This window comes from Agelaius tricolor, unplaced genomic scaffold, assembly GCF_023055355.1.
Source record: "Agelaius tricolor isolate 1412-34295 unplaced genomic scaffold, bAgeTri1.0.p SCAF_35, whole genome shotgun sequence".
In the NCBI taxonomy this organism is placed as follows: domain Eukaryota; kingdom Metazoa; phylum Chordata; class Aves; order Passeriformes; family Icteridae; genus Agelaius; species Agelaius tricolor.
Window position 1 is genome coordinate 4,899,196 of NW_027269295.1, and position 26,143 is coordinate 4,925,338.

The 26,143-nt window shown below is 55.9% G+C and overlaps 1 protein-coding gene across 4 annotated transcripts; it reads left to right on the forward strand.

Moving 5' to 3' along the window:
- The first annotated feature begins 5,254 nt into the window (after nucleotides 1–5,254).
- Nucleotides 5,255–23,813, forward strand: UNC13D (unc-13 homolog D). Of its 4 annotated transcripts, none has more exons than XM_071452770.1 (32): nucleotides 5,255–5,309; nucleotides 12,126–12,158; nucleotides 12,400–12,507; nucleotides 13,171–13,230; nucleotides 13,446–13,512; nucleotides 13,593–13,770; nucleotides 13,896–13,940; nucleotides 14,293–14,361; nucleotides 14,541–14,610; nucleotides 14,941–15,045; nucleotides 15,308–15,400; nucleotides 15,624–15,727; nucleotides 15,922–16,039; nucleotides 16,607–16,731; nucleotides 17,003–17,093; nucleotides 17,371–17,427; nucleotides 17,514–17,611; nucleotides 17,846–17,897; nucleotides 18,181–18,311; nucleotides 18,553–18,673; nucleotides 19,234–19,374; nucleotides 19,519–19,617; nucleotides 20,006–20,212; nucleotides 20,386–20,454; nucleotides 20,753–20,832; nucleotides 21,051–21,156; nucleotides 21,231–21,302; nucleotides 21,423–21,506; nucleotides 21,758–21,878; nucleotides 22,442–22,565; nucleotides 22,953–23,158; nucleotides 23,248–23,813. In XM_071452770.1, exons 2-32 carry the CDS (start codon nucleotides 12,126–12,128, stop codon nucleotides 23,349–23,351), a joined length of 3,138 nt encoding a protein of 1,045 aa, XP_071308871.1. In that variant the 5' UTR covers nucleotides 5,255–5,309; the 3' UTR covers nucleotides 23,352–23,813. The 4 variants fall into 4 exon arrangements, with proteins under 4 accessions (XP_071308871.1, XP_071308870.1, XP_071308873.1 ...); XM_071452769.1 differs by lacking the exon at nucleotides 5,255–5,309 and adding an exon at nucleotides 9,916–10,049; XM_071452772.1 differs by lacking the exons at nucleotides 5,255–5,309; nucleotides 23,248–23,813 and adding an exon at nucleotides 9,916–10,049 and having other exon boundaries at nucleotides 22,465–22,565; nucleotides 22,953–23,141.
- Nucleotides 23,814–26,143: the final 2,330 nt, after the last annotated feature.

A 26,143-nucleotide genomic window follows, 5' to 3' on the forward strand; every position in this document is an offset into this window, starting at 1 on the left:
CAAAACCACTTGGATTTTATATTTTATTACTAGAAGCAAAATGACTTGGCTTTTCACTGGTGACATCAGTTGCTTGATTTCTCTTGGGTGACTTTATGAATGAAAATAAGATGTTAAAATGTTTCAGCAAACTCCCATTTCACAGTTCCTGTTGGAAGCTGATGCAGCAGCTGCTTTACTCTACCCAGATGTGTCACCCAAGTTGTTTTTCCAGACAAGTTGTCCTCATAAAAGTTACAACCTGTTTACTATTTTGCTATGCAAGAACTAGCTGAGCACTGCAGCATAATTAATGCCTCTAAAATATGTCTGTAATTAGAAGCAATCCACAATTTTATCCTTTATTTTTCCCTGTGAGTGTGCCAAGGTGCCTGGGCGGTTGTGCCCAGTGAGGCTGGAGCTGTCTCAGGTGTGCTCCCGTCCCTGGAAAAGCTGGAGCTGTGCTCCAGCAGCACTGCCAGGGCTGTTCCTGCCTCTGAGCTGAACCAGGTGTGTCAGTCTCACTGGGCAGGGCAGGACAGGAGCTTTCCATGTGGGATCAGGTCCTGGTCAGTCCCCCTGTCCAACAGGAGATACCCAGGAGCTGCTCTCCACAGATCATCCAAACCTCGCTTGGTTTCATTCCTCTTGCCAGCAGCTGCTGTGGCTGCCTTCATTCTCTTGAGTTCCCTGGCCAGCCAGCAGGGACATCCTCCACATTCTCTCATTTTTACATCCCTTTTGCCTCTCACATGCTCCCACGTGGCTGTTTGCACTTCAAGCCTGGCTGAGCCACCTGGGTTTGTTTTCTGTGGAAGAGGTGGCTGAAGGAGGAAAGCATCTGAGATAAAATTTTACAGTCCAGTAGGAGCTGAATAAATCCTGATTTGTGAATTAAATTACTTCAAATCAAGGTTTCCTCAGTCACATCTGTCCAACTCTAAAATGGTGCTGAAACCCTTCTGTTCTGGCTCATTCCCAGTTACCTTCTACTCAGACAGAATCCTAGAAAACACAGATTGCATGAACTTTCCAGAGCTCTTGCCCAGCCCCACTCTCTGTGCAGCTCTTAGGCCAACAATCAGAACAAATCCATGAGGTTCTTTTAAAACCTTTCCTCAGCTAAGTGTTGCTTGAGAGAGAAATATTTAGATATCTGCTCCCATGGGAGCTCCATGGCTCGAGCTGAGTCACTTCCCTTAGAGTGGAGAAGTGACAAGAGCTCCAGAGACACCATGAGGTTTCTGTCTGGCAAAAGGGAAATACACTCAAAGGATGAGTCAGGCTGGAATAAATGAAATATTCCTTAGCACGGGCTAAATCTGGAGTTGGAGCTGTGGGTTTTCCACACTGGTTTGAGGTTGAATGTTCCCATTCCCCCAGGCTGGAGCCGGGCACGGTCTGTGGGGAGGGGAGGAGGAGCAAGCCAAAAAAGAGATTGGGCGTGGTCTCGATGTGTTTGGGCTGTGCGGGCGGGAAGTGAAGCGCGTTCTGGGAGTGCTGGGCCGGTCACAGGGGCAGCCAGGCTCAGGCAGGCATTGGGCTGAGGGGAGCAGCGCGATTTGGGAATCCAGATTTGTGGGTGCTGGTGAGAATCCCTGCCAAAACACCCAAGTCTGGCTTTGGTACTCCCTACCATTCCCCGATGGGAACTGGGAGCTGTTCTCTGCTTGGGAAAGGGCTCAGGGAGGGTAGAAGGGTCACCAGTCCTGCTGCCCACACAGAATGTTTCAAATATTAAACAGGGACATGCAAATTGAAGTCTGCTGCTGCCCTGGAAGCCGTGTGGGAGTAGGGCAGGAGGAAATGTTGTTCACTGACACGTCTCCAGGTCTGGCCCCTGCCTCAATGATTAACTGGCTGCAGCAGGAGGCTGCCATGTGACACCAGACTGGTACCATTAAAGCCCAGCAGCTGGCTGCTGTGATACCACTGAAGGAAGAGAGCAGGCATAGGGAGCAATTACTGTTGGGTGCTTTGACAGAGGCAGATTTTTCCACCACCCCCTACAGCTGTCTCTTTGATGTCACTTGGGCTCTTCAGCTGAGAAGTCTCTCCCTGCCCCTGATGCTGGGAAATGCAGCTGCTTCCCTCCTCTGGGGGCTGTGGGGTAACTGGGTATTTCCAAAGTGCTTTGAGATCTTGAGCAAAGAAGTGTTGCTGCAGGAACCGCAGGTGCTGCTGACAGATTTCCTGCTGTCAGCCCTGAAATCCTGGTGCTGTCTCTGGGGGCTGGGGAAGTTCTTTACCTTGGAAGGATTAGCCCATCCTTAGGGATTAAGAATCCTTACCCTGGAAGGATTGCTCCATCCTGGGTGTGCTTGTCTGAGGGTGCCTCCAGACAAAGGAAGAAACAGAGTCCTCCTCTTCCTCCACACCATTCTGCCCAGCTTTTACCTCAAATGCTTCAACTTCATTAATTTCTTCCTGCTGGGGGGATGCACTAAGCAGTTGTAGGGAGTGGGGTTAAGCCCACCTGGCCAGCACCTCCCTGTCCTGTGTGTGCCTTCCTTTGGAGATCATGAGGACTTCCCACCACTCTCAGAGCTGCAGATGCTCAAAGTGCTTCAGCCACATGATGGACACTGATTTATGAGCTCTGCTCACAGCACTGTCTCCCTTTGCAAACACTGCTGGAGGTGGCAGGAGGTGTGGGGTGAAATTTGGATCCAGCTGCTCCCAGAGCATCCAGGAGCAGAGCCAGCCCTTGCCAGAGAGCAGCTCCTGTTGCTCACAGGCACCACCCCCTGTAAGGAACTGCCAGGGGTGTGTTGGAGGTGAGTTTTGCCAAGGCAGGCTGTGATCAGGAGTTTCAGGTTAAAGCTGCACAGAGAAGAGAGGTTTGTGGGTGGGGATGGAATGCTGAGATGTTCAGGGTGGGGATCTTTATTTCAGTCCAGGCTCTCTCTGCAGCCACAGCAGGTGTTACTCACCTGTCTGCCTCTGGGGTGAGTCAGCTCCAAGGGACTGGAACCAGTATTTCAGCTCCCTCCTTGCTCAAGGGCTGGTCCTGTGCCACCAGGAGAGGCCCCAGTGGGACACAAAGTGCCCCAAGTCACCGGGAGCAGGAGCAGGGACTTGGACCTGCTGCTGGTGGCTGCTGGATCTCACCCCTGAGGGTGCAAACAGACCTGGATCCCTCCCTGCTGGCTCCTCCCAGCCCACCTGCCATTCCCTACACAGTTCCTATGGTTTCTGGACGCTGGAGCAAAAGGTATCAGCTTGGCTCCATTTACCAGCTCAGCTCAGCAAATCCTGTCTTTATAAACTTTTCCTTTCCCCTGCTCAAGTCGTGTCTCCTCCTCCTCCTTTTCCATGTCCTTTGCTCTTTGAGGGCTGGGCTCTGGCTGGGACACAGTGGCACAGACTGACTGCAGCAATATTCCATGTTTTGGTGTGTCCCTCTGGAATGTGGGGGCGGTGGGAGGGGTTGTCCTGCAGCCTCCTCCCATCACAAAGCTGTGGCTCCATGGAGATTGCTGGGCTCCTCTGGGGCTTTGGCAAGTGTGTGAGGAGAATTGTTGGTGGAAAAGCCATGGGGAGAATGCTCTGTGCTGGAGCTGGTCAGTAATTTGGTATCTGTGCTCCAGAATAACCTGGTTAATGGGCACCATGGGGGCATGGAAGTACCTGGGTGTCTTGGTTTGAAAAGAGAGATGTGTGCTAAGGAAGACAGGAGCCTCCCTTGAAATGAAAAATGTAAACCCCCTCCCTCTGAATTATTGTAATTTTAAAATTAAAGGGCTCTAGGCAAAGATATGGGAATGGGAATAACAGTTCTATTCTAGGAAAATTAAAAATACAAATGCAATAGTACAAAACAGAAACCAAACCACTGCCAGAGTCAGAGCAGTCCCTGTCCCCTGTGTGTCAGGGGGTGGCACAGCCCCATCCCATGGGGGCTCAGCCCTCCTGCAGTGCCAGCTGTGGCTCTGCTGGAGCAGGGATCCTGCACAAGGGGGGAGTTTTCCTCTGCAGCTCCAGGGCTGCTGCAGATGGGCCTGGGCTCCCTCTGGCAATGCAGGGCAGCAGGAGCTGCTCCTCTGGCAATGCACTGGGCAAAGGCTGCTGTGCTGTGCCAGGCTCAGATTGGATCCAGGCAGGAATGCTTGGCTCCTGCCCTGGGCAATGCAGCATCTCCCCATGGGATGCTGGAATTGGATCAGCCCTGCAGGGGCACTCAGCGGCCATGGACAGCAGAGATCTCCTGGAGGGAGGGTTGGCTGTGGGAGAGATAAAGAAAAAACTGCCCCAAAGAACAGCAGAGAACTGCCCCAGCTCTGACAGGTGGGAACAGAACACACACCCCCACTAACATATTTCAACCTATGACACTGGGTGTCACCCCCAGGTTCTTCCACCTTCACAAGCATCCCCCTGGCCCCTCCTCAGCTCAGGCACATGCTGTAGGTCCTGCTGCTCTCAACTCAGCCTCCAAATTGGCTTTGAATCAGCAAATCAACCAGCAAATAAATTGGCTTTGAAATGTGTCCCCCATTCCCTGTCCCTGCAGTGAGGGGATGGTAAATCCAGTGTCTGAAATGGAATTATCTCACTGGGAGAAGGAAGTGGAGGACAGCACATGACTGTGATGGTGAAAACATTTTAAAGTGGTCACAAGGTGCTGTGAGGCAAATGAGAGACATCCAGGTCTACACATGAAGTCTGTGCCTTCCTCAGAGTCATCCTTGCATGTCCCTGCTGGCAGCTCTTGTGACAAACCTCTGCTCCTGCACAGGCAAGGGGAACAGAGCTTTCACAACTGCCCTGTCCTGTGTGGGTGGCTGGAAGTCCCCTTGGCTCTTCCCAGAGGGATGGAGTTTGCCCTGACATCCTTCCAAGCTGTCCCAAATGAGGTGGGATATCTGTGTGTTCCCCACTTCCTTCCCAGGTGCCATCAGATTTTGTGAGGTGCCCTAAAGTGCTCAGGAGAGCCTGTGGCAGGGGAGATGTGGGGTCAGGGCAGGAGTAACTGGAGGACCCCCAGGAAACAGGGAGGGGGGACTGACATCCCTCCTGGGTATGGGATCGTGGCCCCACAGCACTCAGTGGGTGCCAGGGGTTTATCTCACCTGGGCAGCCCCAAAGAGGGCAAACAGGGATGTCTCTCATTGTGAAACACCTTCCCTTCCTCTCCCCTGCCTGCTGCCTGCACTGCCCCCTTTGCCAAAGCCTGGCAGGCGCCCCTGGGTTCTGCAGAGTCATCGGACCCCGTGCTTAAAGGAGAAGTGAGGGAGGGACATGTTGAAATCAGTTTTTTGACTATTTGCCCATTTCCATCCGAGAGATAAGAGTGAGGCCAGGCTGCGGCTTCAGGATCAAGACAGGAGGTAGGAGATAAACCACTGTTAATGCTGGTGGAGGGTTCTTTCCTAGCAGGTTTTCCTTTGAGGGGAAGATTATTCCCTATAAATAAGGTGATGATGTTTGTTCTTTGGAGATCTGTTTTCTCAGCAGCACCTATAACCCCATTCACAAGTGGCTTTATTTATATTGGGGACAGGTATAAAAGGTTTTCCTTTAGGATTATTTGTTTTTAACAATTATTTGTTTTTAAAAGGAATGTAAGGCTTCACATTGTGCATATATATGTTGGTTATTTTGGGAGGCAGACTGACAGCATGGGAAGCAGGGGCTGTTTTGGGGAATGCCCACCCCCTCCCTTTAGAAAGTCCTGCCTTGGATGTCTGGGATGTTTTGCTAATTGTCTGCCAGTGTGAGGAATGGAGTTTATCAGGATTGTCTCTACTAACCAGAAATCCTCACTCCTTCTGGAGCTGCTTTTAGGGCTTCTCTTATTATTCCTGGACAAGGAGTAACTTGCGGTGCAAATACTGGAGCTCAGGGGTTTTTGTCACTGGTATTTTGTGGAACAGGTGGCTGCTGGTAAAACCCAGGGGAAAAAGGATATTTGCTGCTTTTGAGAGCTGTTCACCAGACAGCTCTCCCCTGGCACCCACAGAGGCTCGAATCCATGTGATCCCTGCACAGAGTCCTTCCCAAGGACCCTGCTGGCTCTGCTGGGAGCTGTGAGCTCCCACCCTGCTGGGCTGTGCCTGACCTTTCCAGAGGGCATTGCAGCCCAGTGCAGTGCCCAGCTGGGGAAAGGGCTTTTAAACAGACACTTCCACACTGCAGCTGAACTTTTGCTTTCTAAAGCCTGCACAACCCCAGCCCAGCCACCAGCTCCTGCCTGGAGGGTCACTGCCTGCTGTTTAGCAATGGTTATGGCTGGATTTTACTTCTCCAGTATTACAAGGAGGAGAGAAGTGGATTTGAAGATTGACTAAACTCTTTCAGCTGTTCTCTCTGTGCTGGTTGAGGCAAGAGACATCCTGACTGCTGTTATTTTTTGTTGGCAAGGAGCAGTGAAAGATGTGAGCAGCTCAAGGATGCTGAGTCCATGTCCTGCCTTTACCTCTGGGGCTGCTGTTTGCTGGGCCAGATTTTGCTTTTGCAATCAAAGCTAAAAGCAAAGATGACAACAACGGTTTCCAAAGGCCATTATGCACTCTTCTCTAGCTCCCACTAGCAACACTTTGCAAGGGAGCACAGAGCTGATGTCCCAGATCAATAAACTGCATTTGTGTGTGTCATGGGACAGGAATCAGCTTCTCCACCACATCCCCCCCATCAGCAAGGGAGGAGATGCTTTGAAGCTTTGCCCAAGGCGAGCCAATGGAAAAAGGCAGGATAAAGCCAAGGCTGGGGCTGGCAGGGCTGGGTGAGCACCTCTGAGCATCTCTGCAGCAGAGGGAAGGGGCATCCTCAGCAGGTGGGGGTGAGGAGGTGGCTCCAGTGCCAAACTGGGGAGTGCACAAGAAGGGATTCTGAAGCTCAGTTCCTTGGGACACCCAATTTCTGGTAACCTGGGGACAGTTACCAGAGCCCTGCTGACAGGGGAGAGAGCAGAAGTGTAACAAGCAGCTTTTTTCAGACCTCGGGGGACAAGGCTGAAAAATCTCAGGAGTGCATTTCAGCTTTTGGGTGTCTCACTGTATCTCTGGATTTTTATTCTGTAGATTACCTTGGCATCCCCCTGCTCCTGGAAATTCACTGTTTTTATGCTGTTCAGCCCCTCTTGGCCCCAGTCCTGTGCTGGATGACCTGGATAAAGAAAATCTGCCCCCCACATCAACCCCCTGCCTCTGCTCTCAGCCCTTTCTCCATCTCCTGGTCCCACAACTTCAGGGAACCCCTTTTGCCATTAACCTGCTCTTACAGGGTCCCAGGGCAAAGGGAGGTTGTGTCTTTCTTAAAGGAATTAAAAGAGTGCAACCTGCCTCAACTAAAGGAGTGGATGAGTGCAAGGCTGGAAGGAACTGGCTGCCTGCCCTCATCCTCTGGTAGGGCTGCTGCTGCCGGCATCCTCCTGCAGCCCTGCTTGGAGCCAGCGTGCTGTGGGGCTCTGTGCTGATGCACTCTGAGTCCTTCTCTGCTACTGAGGACACAAACTTTCCAGTGCAGTTTCCATGGCCATGGTTTCCTGTTTGGGTTCAGCACAAATCCCTGAGTGCCTGCACAGGACCACTGATCCCAGTGTGGAGCCACTGCCATCTGTGTTACTTCTGAAACATCTTTTTTTAAATGGGTTTTGGATCATCCAGGGGCCAGAAAGGTGTGGGGAAGACAAAACCTTGGAGAGTCCCTGCCCTGCTGCACAGGGCCTGTGGCTCCTCAGCAACCCCAGCAGTGGCACCAAACCCCAGCAGTGACTCTGAGCAGGGGCTGATGTCCTTGTCCTTGCCAGGGCTCTGGGTCTGCCCATGAGCACCAAATGCTTGTGCAGCTCAACAGCTCCTCCAAAGCCCAGGAGCTGTGCCTGTAGACACAACACACCCAGGAGCACACGGGCTCTGCCCCAGGCCATCTCCTGGTGCCCTGCCAAACCTTCCCCCACCCAGTTTGTTATCAGTGAGAGCATCCTGATAGGGATCTGCCAGGGGAGGGCAACTGCCTGGCAAGCTGCAGTCTGATAAAGTGTTTACAAGAATGAAAGCTGATGATAAAGAACAAGATTTCCACGTCATTTCTTTCTGCTTTTCTCTCAGTAACCAGCTCTTTCTGGACAGCCCGTTTGGGAAAAGGTCACAGGCCCTTTCTGATTGCTGTTCTTGGCTCTCTACTGTTTCTGTTCTCAGCCCAACCTTGTGCAACTCTCCTGGGTGTTGCAAGGACTTCTCATCCTGCAGCTTTTGCATGGGGTTTCAAATCCCCCATCCCCCGGGGCTGAAGACACCCGGGGCTTTCTGCCAGGTCCCTGTCTCTGCTCTCAGGGCATGAAGGATCCCAAAATCAGAGCCCAGACCCTTTGTGCTGCCTTTACAAATCCTCTCCATCACCCCCTTCCCCTCTGGGCTTTTCCTTCTCAAGACTATTTCTCTCCACTTTTATTGCAATGCTGCGAGGGCCCCCACGAAGGAGGAATGATGATGAGGACTCCATTGATCTCAGAAGGCTAATTAATTACCATATTATACCATATTATTCTAGACATCTAAAACTGAATCTGCCAAGCACTCAACCCTGCGCACAAGAGCACACACTGCACAGAATCGTGTGACTGTCAGCCCACAGTCCCCACACACACACACACACACCTGGCCCTGATAGGCCAAGGAAACAAAACACCATCACTGTGGGTAAACAATCTCCATATTGCATTCTGCTTTGGCACAAACACAGGCACAGCAAATGATGTGAATTGTGTTTTCTTTCTCTGCTGTTCAGAGAATGTGAAACCCAGAAATATTCTTGGGAAGAATTGGTGCCTTGCTTTTCCCTGTGAGGGGAAATTTGGCTACACACTTGCTCCCAGTTCCTTGCTCATAAGTGGTAGCAGGGACTTTCCTTTTGCCCTCACGCTGTGTGTGCCCCACAGTCCCCACGGTGCTGGGGAGCAGGGCTAAGGGATGGTGGTGTTAGGAAAATTAATTTACAAACACCAGAGGTTTATGTGCAAAAAGGAGACAGAGGAGTCCTTTGACTTTATTTGAATAAAGGGAGAGGCCATGGGGCATTCCCCTGGGATCTCTCAAATTTTTGGAGGACACAGCCTCCTTTTTATCCCAATTTCCCTCTCTCTTTCCCCCTTGGCTGGGGTACTTGAGAGGTTCAGACTTCCTGATACACCTGATACTGAAGATTCCCTCTAATGTATAACCCTCCCTTTTCATTTTTAATTCTTACAGAATTTAGGGGTTTTTCTTCCCCATTGTTTCTTTCCTCTCTCAATGTCTAATTTTGTTTCTCAGCAAACCTAAAGTTTATTTGTAAAAACAAGTATCTTTTTCCATTCATCCATCAGTGGAATCCTTCCCATTGTTTCTTTTATCTTCCAGAGCTAGTGTTATCTACCAGCAGACCCACAGCTGGTTTGTAAAGACAAATCTGCTACTCCTCTCACTGGGGAGCAGGGCCAGGAGATGCTGGGGAGCAGTGTTGGGGCGCTGGGGAGCAGGGCCAGGGGTGCTGAGGAGCAGTGTTGGGGTGCTGGGGAGCAGGGCCAGGAGGTGCTGAGGAGCAGTGTTGGGGCGCTGGGGAGCAGGGCCAGGAGGTGCCAAGGAGCAGTGTTGGGGCGCTGGGGAGCAGGGCCAGGGGTGCTGAGGAGCAGTGTTGGGGTGCTGGGGAGCAGGGCCAGGAGGTGCTGAGGAGCAGTGTTGGGGCGCTGGGGAGCAGGGCCAGGAGGTGCCAAGGAGCAGTGTTGGGGCGCTGGGGAGCAGGGCCAGGGGTGCTGAGGAGCAGTGTTGGGGCGCTGGGGAGCAGGGCCAGGGGTGCTGAGGAGCAGTGTTGGGGCGCTGGGGAGCAGGGCCAGGAGGTGCCAAGGAGCAGTGTTGGGGCGCTGGGGAGCAGGGCCAGGGGGGGCGCCGGTGTCCCGGGGAGCTCAGCGAGGAGCCCCGAGCTCGTTTCCGCTCAGTTAAAATGGCCACGCTCTGATAAGGGCTGTGGTTTCCTCCTCGAGCAGCGAGCTGCAGGCAGAGCTGCAGCCCGGCCCCACGCTCAGCCTGCCCCAGATGGATCCTGCTGGCCAGAGCCCCCCGGGGAGCCTCCCCGGGGAGGAGAGCCCCGAGGTAGGTGGATTGGAGCTCAGGGGATGATGGGGAGGTGTTTGAGGGGTGATGGCAGCAGGCAGGTCAGGGTGGCTGTGCCCAGGGGGCCTTGGGGACAACGCTGGGTGCTGAGGCTGTAAAAGGGGAATGGGGGAAAAGAGAAGGAAAAGGGACCAGGGCCTGGGTGTGACGGAGAGAGGGGGGCACCTACCCGGGTAAATGGGCACCCCAGGGTGAGTACAGGGTCAGCTGCAGCTCTGTGCCCCCACTGAGGGTCCCTCTGAGCCCCTCTGGGCTGCGCTGCCACAGCTGCCCCCACGCCCTGCTCCAGGCCATCCCAAAATGACCAAGCTCCCTGTGGGTCCCCTGTCTGTGTGTCTGTCCCGGTGAGATGGGAGCCAGAGCTCTGCCCGGTGCTGCTGGGAGCACGAGGGCACAATGCCCCACGCTGGGCTCCTGGGATGGTCTGTCCTGGGACTGTCCCCCTCTCAGGGACTTGTCTCCCCTCCTGAGTGCCCCTGTCCCTGCTGCCTCCCCACTGCTGCAGCTGCTGGGCTGGGCTGATGCTGGGGGCTGGATCCAGACCTGGATTTAAGCAACACCACTGGATTTGAGCTGGGCTCTCAGCATGAGGATTAGCAGCAGTAAACACATCCTGGTGGCTCAGCTCAGCTTTAGCTTAGCCAGTCCCATGTGCACATGTGGGATCTGCACACCACGGAGCAGATCCTGCAGCCACCGTGTCTGGGCAGAATGGAACAGCAGGGAGCTGCCCCAAAACCAGCAGGGATTCCTCCCCCTGCCCTCCTGGGCTACCCCACTGCTGGGCGAGGAGCAGATGCTTGTGTCTTGCTGATAACAAATAACAGCAGCAGAGAAATAAAGTCCTTTTTCTGTCCCCTCTGTGCTTGTGACCTTGCAATGGGGCAGCACTGACTGTGGGGATGCTGAAAGGTTTGGGATGGGGCCATGCCCCCATGCCCTGGCACAGGCAGGACAGTGCCAGCAGCAGCAGAAGGTGCATGGAACCAGGCTGGGACCTCCTGAGTGCAACAGGACCCTTTCACAGGGGGCTGCTGAGCCACCAGAGCCCCCAGCAGCCACCACTGGGTACAAGGAGGGATGTGGAGGCAGGTGGGAGAGAAGCAGCTCAAGGGTTAAACTTGCTGGGGCTGGAAGGGTTGAATTCAGTCCAGATGGCTGGGGGATTATGCCAGCCCTAGATTTGCCATAAGCAAATGTTAATGTTCAAGCTCAGGGTTGGTTTATTTTTTTCTGTTAGGGGCTCCTAAGGTCATTTTGGGGCCTGGGCTGACCCACAGGTAGGATTTGTCTGTCCATCCATCCATCCATCCATCCATCCATCCATCCATCCATCCCCACAGCCCTGCATGAGCAGGTGCTGGGACCATGCTCTGCAAACCCCTCTCAGCCCAGAAAAGCCCAAATTCACTTTTAAGACTTCTGTTGCATTTTTTGGTGTCATCCCCTTGTACTCCCAGAGGTTCCAGTGCCAGGACCCGTGGCAGATGGCACAGGGACACCAGTTCCCTTCCTCTGGCACTGTTACCACTCAGATTTCATTCCTGTTTGGACAGTCAGAGCTGTCCTGGGCATCCTTCACGTGGGGGATGAGCAGTGCTCCCTTGCAGCTGTCCGAGATTTGTAGCAGTGCACCAAATCCTGGTGGCTTTTGGTATCTCCTTGGCCAGCCTGGAGCTCCTCACTGTGCTCTGGCCCCTGCCCTGTCCCTCAGCTGCTCTGCTCTCCAGCCTGGTGCTGCTGGAGTGAGTGGCTCTGGGGTGACAGATGGGTTGTTGGCTTTTAAAGGTCACCCCAAGCTGGTGCTGCCACCCTCACAGCCCCCTCCTCAATTAATGGGACTTGGGGGTGAAGCCCCCCGTGCTGCCCTGCTGGTGGGTGATGGGGGACATTGTCCCTCAGCCATGGGGTGTCACAGCATCCTTTGGGACATCCCATCCTCATGTGTTGTGGGTGATGCCACCCCAGCCTGGCTGCCCTGCCCTGTCCGGCCACGACTTCCTCCTCAAACCATGCCCTTGATGGGAAACCTCTCTGCTCCTCTTCTCTCCCCAGATGGATCTGTCCCACCGCTTCTCCAAGGAGGAGGTAAGAGTGCGGCCCCACTGTGGTGTCCCTTGGTGGCACTGGAGGGGGTGGCAGTGCTGCAGGGGCTTGGGGACGTGGCTCAGCTCCCCAGGGACAGCAGGTGGATGCAGGGGGTGGCAGGGCCTGGCACAGAGCTTGAGGAGGAAATCCTGCTGCTCCTGGGGGATGCATGGAAATCCTGCTGCTCCTGGGGGATCCCTGCTGGCTGTCCCCATGTGAGGTGTCAGCACTGTCCCCACAGCTGGCCCTGCTCTATGAGGAGGTTCTCTACACCATCCGGCACCGCCTGGGCAAGCCCGAGCAGCAGCACATCGGGGACTCCCAGGAGCTCTACTCCTACGTGCAGAAGGTGCATCCCCTTCCTGACAGGGTCCCCAAAACCTGTCCCCTGACTCCCAGCTACAGGGCATGGTAGGGGTCTGTTATGCCCCAAGCTCACATAGTGAGTGTTTAAAGAGACTTTGATTTACTCTGGTGGTTCACAGGAGACCACAATATTCTCAGGAGGCTGAATAACAAACTTTTACTTGCAAACTTGAGAATATTAATGTTGAATAAGGTTGGGCTTTCCATGTGCCAGGGACTTGGGCTGGAGCCTCCAGGGGCCAGGATGTGGAGTGCCCCATCCCAGCTTGCAGAACTTGCCCTGACCCCCACCACACACAATTTCTCTCTGGTTGTTTGGAGCCAGTAATCATGAGGGTCACTCAGAAGGAGCTTTTAACAAGCACCATGAAAGATGTAGCAGCAGCATCCAGCTGGAGGGCTGGGAGCATCCTGTGGCTGGGAAATATTAGCCCTGGGGAGAAGTGTTTATCTTAGGCTGGGGATGGTGGGAAGAAGGCTCTCCCTCAAGAGCTTTCAGCTGGTCCCCAGCCTTTCTGCTGGACTCAGCCACTCTCCTCTCCCCTTGGGCTGCTGCTGGCTCCCAGGGAGCAGAGGGAAGCCCCTGGCTGCTCTCCAGCCCCTGTTAGCAGAGCAGAATCCATCACCAGCCCCAATATCCACACAGGCTTTTGGCATGGACGCAGAGGAGCACGGTGTCATCATGCAGCAGGTCATGGAGTTGGAGGTACAGTGTCCCCAGTGTGCAGCTGGGGTGCTGCTGAGGGGCTGCAGTGCCTCTGAGACCCTGTGGTGGGGATTTGGGGTGCCCTGGGGTTGTCACTGCTTGGGTGGGAGCTGATGGCAAGGTCCTGCTCCAGCCCCATCCTTCCATGCAGGGTTGATCCTTCCTCTCAGGCTTGGTGACCCTGCACATTAATATCTGTTTATTCATTTTTCCAGAGCCCCATTTACTGCCTGAAAGCCACTGTGAAGGAAGCCAAGGGAATTTTGGGTAAAGATGTCAGTGGTAAGTGGAGGGGGGGTGTCCTGTGGGAAGAGGGGCAGCTGCTGCTCCCGAAGGGAATTCCCAGAGCTCTGCCCCTGCAGGGCTCAGTGACCCATACTGCCTGCTGGGCATCGAGGCCAGGAGCCAGGAGCCAGCCCACCCTGACCACAAGAGGAGGATGAAGGCTGTGGTCAAAGACCTCATCCCTGAAGACCAAATCCATCGCACCCAAGTCATAAACCAGACCCTCAGCCCAGTGTGGAACGAGACCTTCATCCTGTAATCCACCCCCACCCCTTGGCTCTGCTCTCTGGGGGGGTGCAGGGCATGGCCAGGGCTCTTGGCTGGGGATGGGGGTTCACTCTTGTCTTACTGGAATAACAGCATCCCCTGGTGCCTTGCAGGGAGTTTAAGGATGTGGAGACAGCCAGCTTCCACCTGGACATGTGGTGAGTGGCAGCATCCCCGTGAGCCCAGGCCCCTGCCCGAGGGGGTGCTGCCTCCTGAAGCCAGCTGGGAACCCCTTTCCCATCACTCTCCCTGGAGCAGTGCTCAGTGCAGGATGTGACCTGTGCCAGCAGGGAAAGCCTGTGCCCAGGCAGGGCTGGTCCTAAGCCCTGCTTTAACTTATGGAGACCCACGTGCTGGCAGATTTGGGCTGGGTTTGGGGGTGGCCTCCACCCTGACATTTCCCTGCTCCTGTGCTTTTCCTCTCCACCGTCACTGCAATTCCCTGCTCTGTTTTTCCATCCCCTGCATTTCCCTTCTCCCCGCCGTGGGTTTTGCCTCCCGCCCTCGCAGGGACTCGGACGTGGTGGAGTCGATGCGGCACAAGCTGGGGGAGCTGACGGACCTGCACGGCCTCAAAAGGTTGGTGCTGGTGTGGCCCCAAGGCTGCTGAGGAAGAGGGGTGGAAAATGCTTATTTGCCTGCTGGGTTTAAAAATCGCCCTTGGAAAGAGGGAGGGAGGAAGGCGGCAGGTCTGTGTGACACGGCCGGGGCACGGCTGCAGGCACCTTCCCACTCCCTCGGCTGTTTGTGCCTTTCAGGATCTTTAAAGATGCTCGCAAAGACAAAGGGCAGGACGATTTCCTGGGGAACGTGGTCGTTCGCCTGAAGGTGAGCCCCGCGTGCCTCCCCTCCTCCGAGGGACTCCCCAGGACTTTCCCCGGTGAAACCTCCCGGGATCCGGTCAGGATCCGGGCAGGATCCGGGCGGGATCCCAGCCCTGTGCCACACCCAGGATCCTGTCTCAGAGACACAGACTGATGGTCCCTCCCTGTGCCACAGTACTTCCAACACAGTCACTGCACATCCTGTGGTTTTAATCCAATTCTGAATCTTCCTGTCCCATGAACGCAGTGGGATGAAGATCCCCTGGTCTCTGAACGAGATCCTTCTCCTGGGAAGGCTGCCCAGGGCTTCCCCCTTGTCCCTCTGTGCCTGCAGGACCTGCACTGCTGGAATGACCAGTGGTACCAGCTGGAGCCACGGACAGAGACCTATCCCGAGCGGGGACACTGTCACCTGCAGTTCCTACTGACGCACAAGAAGGTGGGATGGGATGTGGAAAGGTCCTTTCCATTGCCTTGGCAGGATGGGACAGCTGCCTGTCCCCTGGGGCTTGTCTGGGGGCCACAGGTGCCAGCACAGGGTCTGCAGGGTGCTGGACCCTGCCCTGAGCTCAATGCCAGCACTGGGACCCTGCTCCTGGTGCACCCACAGCCCTTGGCTCTCCAGCCCTGCCTTTTGGGCCCTCTGTCCCCAGGGTGGCAGCATCCCTGGTGATGGTTCTATCTGCCTTGTCCCTTTGCAGAGAGCCACCACCAGCAGCCGGACACAGCCGAGCTACACCGTCCACCGCCACCTGCTGCAGCAGCTGGTGTCCCACGAGATCCTCCAGCACCAGGTACCGCCAGGGCTGCCACCAGCACCAGAAGCAGCCCTCCAGCAGCTGGGCTGGGGAGGCCTTCCTTTGCAGCCCACACCCCAACTCATTGTGTGGTGGGAATGATGCCTGGCAACTTTCTGGGGCTCCCACTCCTGCAAATACACCCCCCATGGTGCCTGTCCTCCTCCTCCTCGTCCTGTCTTGCTCCAGGATGCATTCCTCCCCCTTTCCCTCCTGGCAGGCTGGCAGCACCTCCTGGGACGGGGAGCTGAGCAGCCACGCCAGCACCGTGCTGTACCTGCACGCCACACAGAAGGACCTCTCTGACTTCCACCAGGACATGGCGTGAGTACCCCACACCCAGAGCACCCCAGGACAGCACCTGGGGCCTTGCTGGGACCCTCTGACCACAGCTGGTCAGTCCCCTGAGCTCAGGTGTTGCTCCCTGGGTGCCCCCTGTGCCCCCGGCTGTGACTGTGGCTGGCTCCTGGGTGTTCCCCAGCCCCTGGGGGCTCAGCCCAGCCCTCTCTCCTCCCCAGGCAGTGGCTGGCCTACAGCAAACTCTACCAGAGCCTGGAGTTCAACAGCAGCTGCCTCCTCCACCAGATCACCAGCATCGAGTACCGCTGGGTGCAGGAGCGCCTGAGGCCAGAGCAGGTGAGGGCAGAGATCAGGGAGATCAGGCACCCAGCCCTGAGCCTCTCCTCCCAGGAACCCTTAAAAGTGCCCCAGGCACCCAGCCCTGAGCCTCTCCTCCCAGAGGCCCTGGGGCTGTTTCAGTCCCCCTGTTTCATGAGGGGCAGGAGACTGGGGGTCAGGGGTGCCAGGGTGTCTGGAGGGCATTTCCCAGTGGTTTGTTCCCCCTCTCTGTGGAGAGCCCCTTACCCTTTGCACTGACATCCCCCTCCCCCATCCCTGCCATCAGGTCAATCACAACCCCCTGCAAAACTTAAATATGACCCAATTTCTGCTGCTCCCAGCCTGTTTTCCCAGAGCATCCCTGCACCCTGCTGAGACACTGAATTTTCCATGCATAGCAATGAGGTTTAAGCACAAAGCTCAGTTCAGTCCCTCCAGGGAGAAGCTACCAGAGACATCAGGGTTTTTTTCCCATCCCTGGAGGAGGCTGGGAAGGAATGGGAGCAGCAGCTCCCTCCTCTGTGGTCCTGCCAGCATCTGCCTGTGACTGAGGAGGACGATGCATGTTTACTTTCTTGTCCCCAGAAGGCAGAGCTGGCCGAGTCCTTCCAGTCCCTGCTGACCTACGGGGTCTCCCTCATCCGTAGGTTCCGCATCATTTTCCCCCTCTCTGTCCCGAGGTCCACGGACAGGCTCCAGTCCCTGCTCCGGTGAGTGGGTCACTGCTGCCAGCTGCACGTGGGGTCCTGTGGCTCAGGACAAACCCCTGAGCTTGGCAAAACTCAGTGTGAGCCTTTTCTCCCCTGTCTAGGCTGCTGTGACACTTGTCCTGTGCCATCCCTCATCCCTCATCCCTCATCCCTGGGCTCCCTGTGGGGATGTTGCTGGGAGGGGAAGGCTCTTTGGGAAGGGTCTCTGAGGGGAGAGGTGCTCGTTTCTCATGGCAGGGGCTGGGTTTCACTCCAGGTTCTCACTTTGCAGGGTCCTTGTCCAGATGTGCAAAACCAAAGCTTTCCGTGAGCTGTGCATGCCCAGCCCTGACCTGCCCCAGATGGTCTCCACAGCTCTGAAGGTACTGGGGGTCTCAGCCCCTGCCCCCAACCCCTGCAGGGTGGGACCCTGTGGGTCTCCCTTTCCTTCCACCCCCTGCCCAATGCCCACACCTCAGCAAATCCACATGGATCACAATGGCATGGGAAATACCTGCTCCTTCAACCTGGTGGCCCCAGCCCGTGGTTCCCACCACAGGTTCTCCCCTCACCCAGGGGACAGGGAGAGTGAAGGGGGTGACAGAGCTGGCTTTGCTCCTCCTGCTTCCCTGCCATCCCACCAGGACTCCTCTCTTGCAGTCAGGCACCACGGAGTGGTTCCACATGCAGAAGCAGCACCTCAAGCCCATGGTGAAGGTCAGTTCCCATCTCTGTCTCTCCGACGTGATAAAGTCACCTCAGAATGTCTGAGCATTCAAAACAAGCTGTTCTTCCCTTTGCAGAGCATAGAGGAGAATAGCAAAGCCTTGTCCAAGCTCCTTCTGGAGGTGATAGAAGATCTCAAACAGTGCCAGAAGATCTGGAATAAATTGTTCAGCACGTAGGTTTCAGTGCTTGATCTCACCCCCATCCACCTTCCCTGGGATCAAGAGTGGCAGGGCACTTTGGTGCCTCATTCCTTGGCCCTTGGGCTCCACAGGTGGGGTCTTTGGTCCCACCTCTGCCCCTTAGGGCTGTGCTGGCCTCACCCAGGGCATGTCCTGGGAGGGTTTGCTGGCCTGGCTTTGCTGGGCTGGGGCGGGCAGGCTCCTGAATCCACGTTTCTCTCTTGCAGCAACCTGAAGTTGAATATCTTCTCCATTGCCTACCTGGAGCTGGAGAGCCTGGTGAGCAAGCCCGGGCTGCTCTGCCCTCGGGGGACTAAGGTCTAAAGCCAGGCTAAGGTTTTTAGTCACCCTTTAGGTGGCAGCTGCTTGTTGCAAGCTTGGAAGGGGAGCAAGAGAAACTCTCCCTCTGTGCCCATAGAGTGACTATGGGGACTGTTTGACCCAACAAATCTCCTGAAATGCCACCCAAAAGGAAGAGGAATCCCCTGAGCTGACCCTCACTCCAGAAGGAGCCTTCCTGGCCAGGCCTCACAGTGTCCCCCCTGGCCTTGCTTCCATCCAGGTGGCAGAGCATGTCCAGGAGCAGCTGCACAAGGTTGACAGCAGCATGTCCAGACCCACGGCCGAGAGCCTCTTTGATCTCTACAGGAAACTGCAGGAGCTCTATCAGATGAAGGACTCCCTCCCTAGCAGGTATCCAGCCCTGAGAGGGGAAAGATGCCAGAGGGAGGGATCCAGCAGCATCTGAGACAATCTCTGGATCCTTCATCACTAATTGCACAGCAGGCAGAGCAGGCTATTGGTGTCTGGTGTCAATGGGAGCATCACCAGAGGGTTTGGGGCTGATCCCTGGCTGGGGTTGGTGTGAGAGCAGGAGGGGTGATGGTCCCATGCTGCTGCTGTGTGGTTGGAGAACTGATGCCTTCCTCCACAGTGATGGACCTCTGGCTCTGAGCAACTTCCACCAGTGGTTTGAGGAAGCATTGCCCTTGTGGCTGCAGAAGGCCTACACCACCACACTGGAGAGGGCCCAGAGAGCCATCCAGATGGACCAGGTAACGTGGGGAGGAGAAATCTCCCTCTTCCCTTTGGGACACTGTAGCTGCCCTCCATGCCCTGCTGCTGGGCCTGGCTCACAGCACTGACACCACCACAGGTGCCTCTGGCAGCCCAGGAGCAGCCTGGTTCCTCTGCCAAATGCATAACAAAGTATGTGGTCCCCTGGGCCAGCTGATCCCACCCACTCTGGCCCCACACAATGTCCCTGTGTCCCTTCCCTCGCTGCTCCCTGGCAGCCCTTGTGATCTGAGGACCCTGCATTTGGGCCATGCTGTGAGAATCCCCTTTGGTTCCAGCCTCTCTGAAGAGGGGAGGGAAGGCAGCCATGGCTGCTCTTAGTGGGGTCCAGCAGCACTGGGGGGATGTATGGAGGGAAGCAGGGAGCTTGTGCTGCTCCATCCATCCTCATCTCCTCTACTCTCCAAAGTGGTTGTGTGATGACATTGAGATGTAAGGAACTGATGATGGGCCAGAGAGCCCCGAAGTGAAGGAGCAGCTCTTCTCTCTGGGATGGCATCTCCCTGTTTAAGCTGTGTTTGTCTTCTCTGCCCCTCAGCTGAAGCCTTATGGGTACCACAAGCACAGCACATCCACTGTTGACCTGTCCACCTGCTACGCCCAGATCATGACAACCTGGCAGCAGCTCAAGTGGCCGGACCCTGAGAAAGCCTTCATGATCATGGTCAATCTCCTGGAGGTTTGTACAGCTGGGCACCAGCACCTGGAGTTTCCTCCTCCTGCACTTGAAGGGGCCAGTACCCCCTGTGATGGTGTTCCCTGAGCCCACAGTGGTCCTCTTGTTGCCTGGCTCAGTCCTGCTGCTTTCCTCTCTGTCCTGCAGGACATGTGCAAGATCTCCCTGATGTACTGCAAGCTCATCAAGGAGAGGGCTGAGGCTCTGTCCCTGAGTGAGCAGAACGAGGGTGAGGCGGCCAACAAGGTTGGTATTGGAACCTGTCCTGGTTGCTCCAGGAAGGGCAGGATTTGGCCCTGGTGTCTGGACAAAGAGTGAGCTGAGCTGCTGAGAACCCAGCTGACATCCTCAGTTTGGGTTCCACAGGGACCGGTTGGCCATCAAAAGCCATGATCCTGGAAAATCAGGAGGGAAATTATGTGAGCAGGGGGAGCAGGATGGGGATGGGGACACAGGTGAGGATGAAAATGAGATTGGAGATGGTGATGGAGATGGGAGTGGGAATAATGATGGAGATTGCCTTGGGGATGGGGATGTGGGATGGGAATGGGAATAATGATGGAGATTGCCTTGGGGATGGGGATGTGGGATGCTCCAGGGGGTGTGGACCCTGAAGCAGACTCACCTCTCCCAGCTCTGCATCGTGGTGAACAACATCGAGCAGCTGCGGCTGCTGATGCTGAAGCTGCCCTCCCAGCTGGCCTGGGCCCAGCTGGAGCAGCGCACGAGGGGCATCATCGAGCCCCAGCAGATCCAGAACGCTCTGCACAACCAGCTCGACAGCACCGTGGCCTGCCTGGACCATGAGGTCCGGGACGTGGTGCAAGCCCTGGCTACCAAGGTGACCGCCTGCCACTGATGCCCCCTTGGCCCTCACCTGGCCCAGAGCAGTTTCACCCAAGGTGTCCTGAAACCCATAATGCTCCTGGGATGGAGACAAGGTGGAGCTGGGCATGGGGAGGCTGGTGCAGAGGACAAAGTCTCCAAGTCTCTTCCTGCATTTCTCCCTGGCAGCTGGAAAAGGGCATTGCCAGACACATCCAGGAGCTCTCATCTTCCAGTGACACCCAGAAGCCTGAGGATGTAGGTATCTGGTCCAGCCCCTCCTGGACCATCATTTTGGGCAGCCATGGATAGCCTTTGCTTGCTTGGCGGGTGCCTCTGTCACTGTCCATCACTGCTCCCTGTGCCTGGGGCACAGGACACACCAGTGATGGGGCCCAGAGCTCCACAGGCTTTGCTTGATGCCCATGTCAGCAGCAGGACCACACCAGGCACAGCCTGCCTGTGGGGGAAGGAGCCCCTCTGGGATCCTCCCTGGCCTGCTGTGCCCTGCTGGATGCCCCCCTGCCCTCGCCAATGCCCTCTCCTCTCACTGCAGTCCATCATCCCGCTCATGAAGTTCCTGGAGTCGGAGCTGCAGTACCTCAATGAGCATCTGGTCCAGGAGAACTTCAAAAGGTGACCAGGGCACTTGGGATGCGCTGTGGCAGAGGCCACCAGAGTCACCATCCCTTGGGCAGGAGCATCCCCTCAGCTCCATGGGGCTTGGGGCCATCCCACTTCAGGGCTGGCAGGATGAGGTACTTCCTTCTGGGGCTTTGCAGAGCCCTTCAGCTGAAGGCCATCCCTCCAGCCCAGCCCCTGGATCCTGCTCACAGCCTCCCTCTCCCCTGCAGCCTCCTCACTCTCCTGTGGCACCACACCCTGTCTGTGCTCTCAGCAGCTCGGGGGCCGCAGGTGCCCTCAGTCCAGCACTGCCAGAGGCTGTTCTGTGCCCTGAAGGTACCAAGGGGAAGCAGGGGGTCCCTGCCAAGGACAGGGGTTTGGTTGGTGGCTGACAGCATCCTTGTCCCCAGAGCCTGGAGCGGTGCTTCCATGCCGAGGGCTGCGGGCTGCCGCTGGAGACCCTCCACAGTGAAGCCTTCAGGGTATGGAGATGGGGATGGGGGTCCTGTGGGTTCCTGTGGGAGGAAGGGATGCCAGGGAGGACGTCCCCGGGCTGTGGACCTGTCCATGTGCTTGACCATCACCTCTGCCCCTCCCCACAGATGCTGGAGGCTCACCTGGCTCTCTGCTCCACCACCAGCCGCAAACTCATCCAGAAATACTTCAGCAACAGGATCCAGCAGCAGGTAGGATTCTGGATACTGCTCCCAGCCCCTTCCCACATCCCACCCTTGCTCACAGGCCCTGCCTGTGGAAATGTGGAATTTCCCAGTCCTGGGCTGTTGGGGCAGGTTTTGCCGCAGCATTGAGCAGGAGGGGGCTCAATGCATCCCAGAGGATTCCCCAAAATTCCTGCTGAGCCTCTGCCCAACCCTGTGCATCCCCTCCATGATGGGGATGAAGGACAGTGTCCTTATCCTTGTGCCCCACTGCCCAGCTGGACACAAGCTCAGAGAAGTACGGGGCCGTGACCATCAAAGCTCTGTACCGGCCTTCAGAGCAGAAACTCCACGTGGAAGTGCTCAACGCCACCAACCTCATCCCGCTGGACTCCAACGGTGAGTGTGGGTGGGCAGGGCAGCCCCAGGTCCCCTGTCCTTGGTCCCTACTATGCCCCAGTCAGGAGAGATGATGGTGGTGCTTGGATTCTGTCTTGATTTGCTTTTTTATCCAAAGAGGTGGATTTGCGGGAAAAGGAGGGTTATAGCACTGGTTCTGGGTCGTTCAGTGGGATGTGGCAGGCAGGCCCAAGCAGGACACAGTGCCCACGTCCCACTGCTTGTGGCACAAGCCAGCAGCCAGGGCAGGCGGCTTGTCTTCATTATGCAAAGTAGTCGCAGATAAAAAAGTACTCCGGGTGAGCAGCGACCTTCTCCGGGTCCGGCTGTCGTTCGGGGAGCTCTCCAGGAGAGGTCACTGCTCCTGCAGCCAGCCCAGCCGGTCGCTGCGCGGGCAGGCTTGGGGATGCTCCCGCACCCTCCAGGAGCCCGGGCTGGGCTGGGGGTTGCGGTGAGGCTGCCCTGAGCCCCCTGCAGCCTCCACAGCGTGTCCAAGCCCCCTGGTTGGGTTCATGCCGGGGCAGAGGGGCCAGGGGAGGGGGCTGATGTCTGCACCCCACCAGGCTCCAGCGACCCCTTCGTGCAGCTCACCCTGGAGCCCCGGCACGAGTTCCCCGAGGTGGTGGCTCGGACCACCCAGTGCAAGAGGAACGAGCTGCACCCCCTCTTCGACGAGGCCTTCGACTTGTACGTAGGGGCTGCCACCCACCGGGCCCCGTCCCCACATCCCCTCAGGCTGGGGAGCCTCTGCCATGGGGCTGCCGTGTGCAGGGGGGGGGTCCCCCTCACACCGGGGAGGGTGCGGGGCTGTGCTGAGGCCCTGAGGGGTTTGGGCCAGTGCGGGGCTGTGCTGGGGCCCTGAGGGGTTTGAGTCACTGCGGGGCTGTGCTGGGGCCCTGAGGGGTTTGGGCCAGTGTGGGGCTGTGCTGGGGCCCTGAGGAGTTTGGGTCACTGCGGGGCTGTGCTGGGGCCCTGGGCCCTGAGGGGTTTGGTTCACTGTGGGGCTGTGGCTGCCCGTGGAGCACAGCAGGGCCCGAGGGATGGGATGATCCCCTGCCTCCCGTGGCCCTGCAGCTTGATCCCCTCCGAGAAGTGCCGGCAGGAGGGGGCCTGTCTGCTGCTGACCGTGTTTGACTACGATGTGCTGGGCTCCAACGACCTGGAGGGTGAAGCCTTCTTCCCCCTGTGCCGCCTGCCCGGCCTTGACACCGAGGAGGATGAGGCTGACATGGGACGGGTGCCCCAGACCCGGCTGCCCCTCATGCACCCCAAGCCCTCGGGTACGTGGTGCCACAGCCCCTGCAAAGCGGGGAGGGGGCTGTGGGGAGCATCTCCCACCATCACTGCCCTCTCCTTTCTCCTCTGGCAGATGAGATCCTGCAGCTGCTGGAGTCCAGGAAAAGGGACAAAGAAGCTCAGGCCTTCGTTAAGCTCCGCAAGCAACGAGCCAAGCAGTCCAAGGAGACAGAGTGAGGGAGGGGCAGGAAGATGGCCCTGAAAGGGGAACTTTGGTGGTGTTGGAGCCAGAAGCATCTGCAGGGAGTGTGGGGACAGAGGGGTCCCTGTGCCTGCCCAGCGCAGCTCCCAGCACCCAGCTCACCCCAACCTTCGGGCAGCAGCGCTCCATGAGCCAGGGGTGGTGGGCAGCTGCATTGGAGGGGATTTCTTTGCCTGCCTGCCTGGACTAGTAACACTACACGAGGGATGTGGAAGTGTGGCTGTCCCTGTCCGTCCCTCTGGAGTTTGTCACTGCCAGTGCTGCATCTCCTGGCCGTGTCCCCAACCCTCCTGTCAGCAGCACGACTGATTCAGGCTGGGGACAGCCATGGCCAAACCTGCCTTCATTTTTGGTTCTTCTTTAAATTTTTAAATTTTTTTCCCCCTCATTTTCTTGTGGATAAGCCTCTTATTTTAAATGAAAAGCCACAAAGCTGGTGCGTGGGCTGTGTGCTTTGAGGCAGTGGCCCTGTGCTGGCAGCAGCAGCACAGTGGGGTGGGACAAGGCATTTGAGGTCTGGTGGGAGCTGCTGAATTTCTCCTTTTTTAAAATGTGTATGGCTCTTGTTTCTCTTTGGGTTTTTTTTTTAATTTTACCACCAATTTCACTGACCTCCTGGAAGCCTGGGATCTTGCTGGCAATAAAGAGCATCACAGCTCTGGCAGCCAAACCAGGAGGCATTTTGGGCAGCTGACAGCCCAGGCATGGGGTGCAGGTCCCTGGCATCACTCCCAGCCTGTGCCAGCGATCTGGGTCCCTCTGGAAGTGGTGGGAAACTCTGCAGGGTGCATCCATGTGGGGTGACCCAGTATTACAGTAAAAATGCCAGACAAGGCAGGTGGTTTTAACAATTTGTTGGGTATTTTGGAGCTTGTTTTCTCTGCAATTATTACTAATTATACACCTGGAGCTCCCTCTACCCCCACCCTGCACGGAGGTGGCCATGTTTGAGCCGCAGCAGGTCCCTGGGAGCTGCCAGGGACAGGGAATTAAAAGCATCCCCCTCCCGGGTGCCTGAGCACCAGCTGCTCCCTGGTGGGCAGAGCAGCCTCTGGGTCAGCTCAGGTCAAATCCTGGATGTGGGGGTGGGAAAAGAAAAAAGCTCCTTTGGTATCTGTGTGACAGAGCCCACAGCAGGAGGGATTAAGGCACTGCGGGCTCTCAAGGAAGCCATTTGCTGGCTTAGGTTTTAGTGCAGAGAAATAATATTCCAGAGCTGGGTCTGGGATTGTGGGGATGCTGTCTTGGGGTGTCATTCAGCTGGGTCCAGCACCCTGTGCCTGCACCCTGCAGCTCATCTGGGGCTGGCACCTGCTGGTAGCCACCTCATGCTTTATTGTGAGGTTTACTCCATGAGGCTGGAGGTTTGAATATGGTCTGAACTAATTTTTAGCTATTTTTTAAAAAATCACTGTGTCCCACCTTGCCCTGGGCAGCCACCAGCCAGGTGTGTCCCAGGGAGCAGGTGGCACAGGCTGACCTCTCTTCTGAGGTTGTTTGCACTGTATTATTCAAAGGGTTTTAGCTGAATTTTTGCTCAGCTACAGGCAGTGGTGTGGGTCTTCTCCCACCCCAAAAGAAGTCCCACCTTTTACAGAGAAGGACTAATAAACCTTAATCAGTCAGAGCACAACTAACCCCATGGAGCAGGAGAACAGCCCAAACATTTAAAAATAAGGCTTGAAGCACACAAAACCAGCTCCTAGCAAATGCAAGCATGACAAAGAGGAAGAAGTCTCCATCACCATCCTCCTAATCCTGGTGAAGAACCCGACACAGGCGGATGGCCAGAACACAAGAGGGAAGGGCTGGCACTTAGTGCTACTGATTTTATTGTGTTACCAATAATCTGCAATACAAATGGGCCCATTCAGATTATTGTTGTGATTGGACTGATGGGAAGTGGTTGAAGCATCTTTGAAGCATTAATTAGACCAAATTAATTAACAGATAATTCTTGGATCTACAGCCAGGTGTGTTCTTCTGGGGTGCCAACACACAAAACACTGCATCCACTGTGCAGGCTCACCTCTGCCCAGCCTGGCTCTTCCAGGGCATAAATCCATGTCCAGACCAAGAATTTGGGTGAGCAATTTTTGGATTTGTCATTTCCAAAGAGGTCTCTGCCCCACCTTAACCACATTGCATTGATGTTTCCCCTCTTTCACCACACCTCCATCAGGAAAATGAATTGCAACACCCCAAAAAGGGAGAGGAGCTCAGAGAGAAATTATTCTCAGTTGTGTGAAAATTGGTCAGAGATCTGTTGTTCTGAGGGCTCCAAAGCCCAGGTTTCTCCACCCTCCCAAGGCCCAGAGCAGAGCCCAGGGCTGCACATCCACCCGGGCACACACACACACGCACACACTGCTTCAGTTTGTATTTTTTTTTCTTAGCAAAAAAATAAAAATTTATTGTCGTCTAAAAAAAAAAAAAATCCATCCTGCCCTTGGAAACTGTGACACAGATTGAGTTCTTTCCAGCCCCACATGCAAATTCACTCTGCCAAGAAAAGAGTCTAAACCAGGTTTCCGACAGCCAAAACACATATTTACAGAGTACGAGAGAACGACAGCTGAAATCACAGTTCTATACATGGAATCAACAACACGTTTTACACCACTGATCACCATTCTGCCAACTTCTACACAGACTAGGGGCGCCTCTGCCCAGTGCCCTTCCTCCTGGGGAAAGCAGGGAAGGGACTGGGCAAGAATTGCCACCAGAAATACTGCAGTGTGTATTATTATTATTTTTTTTAAATGTA

What these genes read in the sequence shown, in the direction of transcription:
- UNC13D (XM_071452769.1), top strand. Translation starts at nt 9,993, where the DNA reads ATGGATCCTGCTGGCCAGAGCCCCCCGGGGAGCCTCCCCGGGGAGGAG. An exon ending in ACCGCTTCTCCAAGGAGGAG is followed by an intron (nt 12,159 to 12,399) that starts GTAAGAGTGCGG and finishes CTGTCCCCACAG; the next exon opens with CTGGCCCTGCTCTATGAGGA. An exon ending in GCAACAGGATCCAGCAGCAG is followed by an intron (nt 21,507 to 21,757) that starts GTAGGATTCTGG and finishes CCCACTGCCCAG; the next exon opens with CTGGACACAAGCTCAGAGAA.